We start from the raw sequence: 6,330 nt of genomic DNA on the forward strand, positions 1-6,330 counted from the left end.
AGGGTGATGTTCTGCCCAGTACAGGATCTGCTTTACTTCTTTTGCTATCGAGACTTCTGGTTTTTCCCTGGTGGTTGATGTATGCCACTTCTGTGAGATGGTCCGACCGATTCCAGATCGGATGATCCTCCAGCAGAATGATTCAACGCTACAGAGAGAGCCAAACAATTCAGAACACCAGGATGTCAATCCGCAACCAGGTCCACTGCACCAACAGGGTGACCTGGAGTCCTCCCCAGCCCAACAGGTTGACATTCATCTTGAATCTTCCAGGAGACAAGAAGGAAGGACTTCCCTGATTAAAGAGCTGGATTCCTCAACCACTAAGCCAGAAACAACCTGGTTCTCAGTGTCAAAAAAAATGTATAAGTCCACGGACTAGATTGAATTTTCCCATGATGACAGAGTGTTGCATTATACAGGTCTGAAAAGACACTAGACAAATGAGCCTGCCTTGAAGAAGGCTAGCATCAGGACTCGGATGCAAAAGTGGATGATTCCTGGACTGGAGAGTATGAACCTGGAATAAGAGAGTTTGAAGTTTCTCCTGAGGGAGAAAATCTTGGGCCTTAGTTGTATCTAGGACTTAGACCCAGATACTCCAAGCAATGGATCGGTTTTAGCAATGATTTTTGAAGGTTCATACAAGTGAACAGCTGTAATCTGTGGACAGTCAAGGCCACATTGTCTGACAGGGCTTGCACAGACTGTTCCCTCAATAGAACAAAACGGAAGATACTTGCTGCACTCCTTACCAGGATTCCCATATGGATATACAGACAGGTGCTCGAAATGACTGCGGATGGCGCTGCCTCATCTGGATATTTGAAGAACGTCACCAGCACACCAAATCAATTACTGCATCAAATGCTCATATATAGTCATCTGCTGTCTCTTGGTTGCAAGCGTTTTCGGGGCCACGCAGGGTCCACTGCATCAGCCTCAGAGATGGAGCCTGTGAAGCCAGTGTTCTAGTGAAAGTACACTGGCTTCCTGACAAATCAGGAAGCCGGGCGACGAGTCATGAGAAGCCATCCGGCTTCCCGATTGGTTAGGAAGCCAAGCTGCCTAGCAACAAGTGAAGCCGGCTCCCTAGCCAATCAGGAAGCCAGGCAGGACGTCATGACCTGCCTCCCGGCTTCCTGAATGGCTAGGAAGCCGGCTTCCCTTGTTTCTAGGCAGCGTGGCTTCCAGACCAATCAGGAAGCCGGGACGCGAGTTATGACGTGCCACCCAGCTTCCTGACTGGTTAGGAAGCCAGGCTGCTTAGCAACAAGTGAAGCCGGCTTCAGGAAGCCGGGAGGCGAGTCATAACCCACCACCCGGCTTCCTGATTGGAAAGGAAGCTTGCTCCGTGCTCCCTCGGCACTGCCTGTCAGAGGGAGATCTCCCTCTGACTGGAAGTTCCGGTATCGGAGCATTTACTCATTATCGGCACCAATACTAGTATTAGTGCATCCCTAATATGTTTCCTCATCCCCAAAGACCAATTCTATGTTGTAATTTTTAGCTTACATAGACTTTTTTTTTTCTAGTAAGATTACTAATAATATATTTAAAGATTTTTTCACACTTTCAACATACCCTTTATTTCAAACAAGCACACATATATGGGGCATTAAAGAGCAGGTTTATTAGACATTATGTTTATCTATGTCACAAAAAGGTAAAACAGGTAATGAGAAAAAACATTGTTAAAATTCTTACATTTTGCTACTTTGTAAAACAGGAGGAAAAATTAAGATATCAGTATCATGGAAGAAGCCAGATTTATTCACATTCTGATTTCTCCAAGTTTATTTCGGATGCCCAGCTGCGATTCAACACTATGAAGTGGCAGATTTTAGTCTGCAAAAAAGAGAAAATTGCTGCTTAATACAAGCACAATGTCAGTTTGATTTAAAGTACATTTAGGAACAAATAAAACAAAGCACACTGTAGTAAGAGATATTGAAAGCACTAAATATACTGTAACCATCCCATTCTGTAAAACAAATATACTGCAACCAATACATGCTTCTTGGTCACTGACCTTTTATGCTGACCTACACACACAAGCTAGAATTCAAATTTCCTCACTGGTGCAGGGACAGGGCATCTTTAATAACTTTTCTACAGAAAGCTTTTTATCTGAATGGAGGCATTGTCTACCTATAAAAATATGCTTGGCCAAATAAAAAACGTTTGAATTCTCATGCTAAGCATATAAGATAAATATTCATTACTAGTGCAATACCACACCTTTGCAAGAGAGGGTTCTACATGGAATGCACACGCATTAACATCCGCAGTGGGTTTTCTGCATGCTGTTCGGCCAACTTCCACAAACATGTCATATTTAAGTCCACTCACCAGCTGTAAAAATTAAATTAGAAATGTATGTTAGTTGTAACATCTGTAAACAAAAACCAAGCAAGCGCCTCCTCCTGTGCATTATCATTTATTGTAAACAAATACGAAACAATAAAAACCTACTCACAAAAAGGTGAGGGGCAGGCAGCGTAGGAGTCAATGAATCTACCTGCAAGGTTGTTGGAGGGTGAGATGAGACCGGCAAAGACACGCTGCTTGTTCTGTCATCCAAGCCTCCACTGGCTGAACGCGTTTTTCGGGGCACACCACCCTCTTCATAGCCTATCATCATCCATTTTCCCATGCCCTAAATGCAACTCAGCAGCCAATCATGTGTGAGCTGCTTCGGAATCATCATCATCAGCCTGTGATCAATCATTTTAACTTTGTACAGCCAATCAGAACAGGATATAGCTCCCTCCACTGAAGAGGTAGCTCCCACTGGCCGACAAACGAATCACAGAGAAGCTAGGGGTTTCATTCTAGGACTGGCCTTGATCGTGTAACTGAGAAGCATGTGTTCTCTCTACACTGACAGGCAGAAGGGAGAGGAGACTTCTCCCTGCCAGAATAGTTAGCTAAGCTGCTGTGATCTGTGTCGATAGCAAGCGTTATTTGTAGCGTATTACAACAAAGTAGAATTAAACCTTTTTTTTTTTTTTGCATATATCTATATACAGTAGATATAAGCAAAAACCATTTAAAAAAATTTAAAAAGTTACCAAAACAGGTTATTACTTAACTGCGTCTCCCTCCTGTCTGAAGATCTGATGATTCTCGAGCGGGCGCGAAGGATAATGGGGCGTGCGCATGTGCAGTAGAGATCTTCGGCCGGGAGAAAAGGAGAGACACAGGGGAAGTCAATGCACGCAGCCTGGCAGCATGCACGCACGCACATAGACACCGTGGGACACAGAAGACACAGCAGTCTGTGCTGGGTCAGAGACCGGCAACAACTATGGAGGGATTCCTGAAAACTACTGGAAAGAAGATGATCGGATCAATAGAGATCATTTAAGGTAAATCCTTAAAGCAGCATGGGGGGGAGGGGGGGGGGTGACTTTAATGTCACTTTAAGTACCCTGTGACAAATGCATCTAAAGCTAAAACATTTTCTTTTTTAGTGTGTGTGTTGTTGGCAAGATCCCCTTCACCTCCTGACTCAGACACACAACAGTAAGTGAGAGTAAGGCCCCGTTCACACCAGGGCGTTTCGTTCACGCAAACGCGCTGAATCAAGCGTAAAAGATACACCGGTTGTTTAAAATAGTCCTTGAGCTTCTTTTGTGAGGCTTACCAGCTGGTTTTGCTCGGTAGACTGATCAGCGCATGTTTCTGCTTTTTCATGCTTTTTTTAGCGCTTTTTTGCAGCCGAGACTGCTTTTTATTGGACAACTGAAAACGAGCTGAAGACACACCTTAAAACACTCTTACATATGAACAGGAAAACGACTAAAGCACGCTGAAACGCGCATAAAAACCGTGTAAAATTGTGCTACAAAAACGCTGTTGCCCTGGTGTAAAAGGGCTCTTAATCTCTCTGAAGCAGGGGTAGGCAACCACAGCACTCCAAGTAATTGAATGTGTTAAAAAAAAAGGTTTGGCATAAGAGGGCAATTTAGGATTACAGTTGCCCACTTCTCTTTCTAGGTATGATGCAGATATCGGTTAATCTGACATGTGTAGAGAAGTGAAGGGAGCAACCCGTGCTGCCCAGGCCATGCACCGATGGAAGCGCACCGCCTACCACACCAGAAATGATGCAGCATACTCCCCACTCCGTGAAACCCAGGAATAGAAGGAAATGCTGGTCTACACCACCCTAAGGGTCACATCCTGTTTTGCAACTTTAGCACTAGTCTGAGGAGGAAAAGGTGGGAGAATACATCACAGGTATCTTCCCCGCACACATAGGGGAACAAGAACCTGGGGTTAGAAGGGAATCCTGGGGAAGATATAGAAAAGTATGATCACAGACCTGTGCCACCAGGGAGGCTACTGAGCCATTGGCCATCCAGTCAAAATAAAACAAACATTTTGCTGAGTTTTTGGCAGTAGGAAACAGAACTGAGGTCCAATGGGGTGGGTGAGGTATACAAGTGTCTGCTTGTGTTTCTTGAAGGTTGTCTGGAAGATGATTGGAGGAAAACATTTTTTTATAAATGTACTCATGTATTCACAAGCCTGAAGAGAGTGTTTGCTAATTGCATATGTATTAAAGCTCTATTGCCGACGGGCTGCGTGCAAAGCATTGCGGTGCCATACATTGTGACTGGCATCCCAACGCATTGTATGGCATTGAACAACGCACTGCAGTGCACCACAATGCTGCTTTTGTAAAAAATAGGTTCATGCATGGTAGCAGGGGTGTGGAAATATACAAAAAAAAAAAAACTACGTGCCCAAGGACTAAAGCAGGGGCCCGATCTACTTGTCCCTCACGACAATTTACTTGTCCTGATACAAGTAGATATGAGGGACAAGTAGAGTGGGCCCCTGCTTTAGTCCTTGGGCACATAGTTGTTTTTTTACAAAAAAAAAAAAAAAGTAACTTGGGCGATCGTGTGCGGATGCGTACACCGACCCCATTGATGCCAATCCTCGTAGCAAATCGCTGAAAAAAGGTACATTTACCTTTTTTCGCGACACACACCACACAATATTTTCAACCGCGATTGCGCGCGATTAGGTGGGTGGTATTGCCTAGTGCGACTGGGGTGCCATTAGAAAATAATGTTTCGTGCATGATTGCCGCCCGGTCACGGATCACCCCCTCCGCACACACACACAATGCCCGATCCATGTGTTTGTTTGCATGCAAATGGTGGGGGCAGCGGGGTCGGTTTTAATGTTTATTTACTTTTTTTTTTTTGCTTTGTAAATTTTTTTATTTTTAATCTTCATTTTATTATTTTTCACTGTATTGCCTTTTTATTTATTTACATTTCTAATTATTTGTTACATTTGTATTTATTTTATTATTTTTTCACTTTTGTTGACTATTTTTTTTCCACTTAACTTTATTGCTGTCACACAGGGGAAAACAAGCCAGTGTGATAGCATTTGGAAGTGACGGGTTCTCTTTATTGAACCTGTCACTCCCAACACAGGAGTTCTAGCACAGCACTGTGCTGGCTCTCCTGTGACAGGAAGGCTGCGAGTGCAGCATTCCTGTGTCAGTTCTCTCACGGAGAATGACGTTCTCCGCTCTGCTGCCCACTCTCCATCCTAATCTAATTTGCCGGAGGACCACGAAGACCACGGCGGGGAGGGATCGAGGCAGTGGAGGGTGGTGAGAGAGACAGCTGCTGGGGACATAGGCAGAGGGGCAGCGTCCGGAGAGGGAGGGGGAGTGGAGTGAGTGAGTGAGGAGTAAGAATCAGCTGCTTACAAGTGATCTTGGACGGCTGTAAAGCCACTCAAGATCACTTGTACAAAATGGCTCCCCCTCTACATTTAGCCCTGCTTCTTGCCCAGAGCATAGCTTAATGTAGAAGAAAACTACCCGTTCAGCACTGCATGTCCCGGGCGATAGGCATTCCACACCCCTGATGGTAGCCATACTTTTTGGTGCATTCATTATGCCATAACACAATACTCGTGCCATTCTGAACATTAATGGAACGTTTTAGGGCCTATTCACACTAGCCCATCCTCTATAACAGGGGTCCCCCCAACCTCCGGGAACCTCTGTTAGGAACTGGGCGCACGCTGAACACTCCTTACCACTGTGTCATAAACATCATGCGCCCCTTACTGCTCTGTCGCCCACGCCATGCGCTCCTTAACGCTCTGCCACCCACGCCATGCGCTCCTTACCGCTCTGCCACCCACGCCATGCGCCCCTTACCGCTCTGTCGCCCACGCCATGCGCCCCTTACCGCTCTGTCGCCCACGCCATGCGCCCCTTACCGCTCTGTCGCCCACGCCATGCGCCCCTTACCGCTCTGTCGCCCACGCCATGCGCCCCTTACCGCT

At 45.6% G+C, this 6,330-nt stretch overlaps 1 protein-coding gene across 1 annotated transcript in view; it reads right to left on the reverse strand.

The window, feature by feature from the left end:
• Window positions 1-1,748: 1,748 nt before the first annotated feature.
• LOC108788902 (cystatin-like) overlaps window positions 1,749-6,330 on the reverse strand; it is an 18,053-nt gene continuing 13,471 nt past the window's right edge. The window contains exons 4-5 of the mRNA XM_018558802.1: window positions 2,242-2,355; window positions 1,749-1,848 (exon numbers count right to left, since the gene is read on the reverse strand). Of these exons, the coding sequence (XP_018414304.1) occupies window positions 1,771-1,848; window positions 2,242-2,355 (192 nt within the window). The 3' untranslated portion in view covers window positions 1,749-1,770. The remainder of the gene's footprint in view (window positions 1,849-2,241; window positions 2,356-6,330) is intronic.

The sequence above is a fragment of the Nanorana parkeri genome, unplaced genomic scaffold (genome assembly GCF_000935625.1).
Source record: "Nanorana parkeri isolate BGI_ZX_2015 unplaced genomic scaffold, ASM93562v1 scaffold360, whole genome shotgun sequence".
Taxonomy (NCBI): domain Eukaryota; kingdom Metazoa; phylum Chordata; class Amphibia; order Anura; family Dicroglossidae; genus Nanorana; species Nanorana parkeri.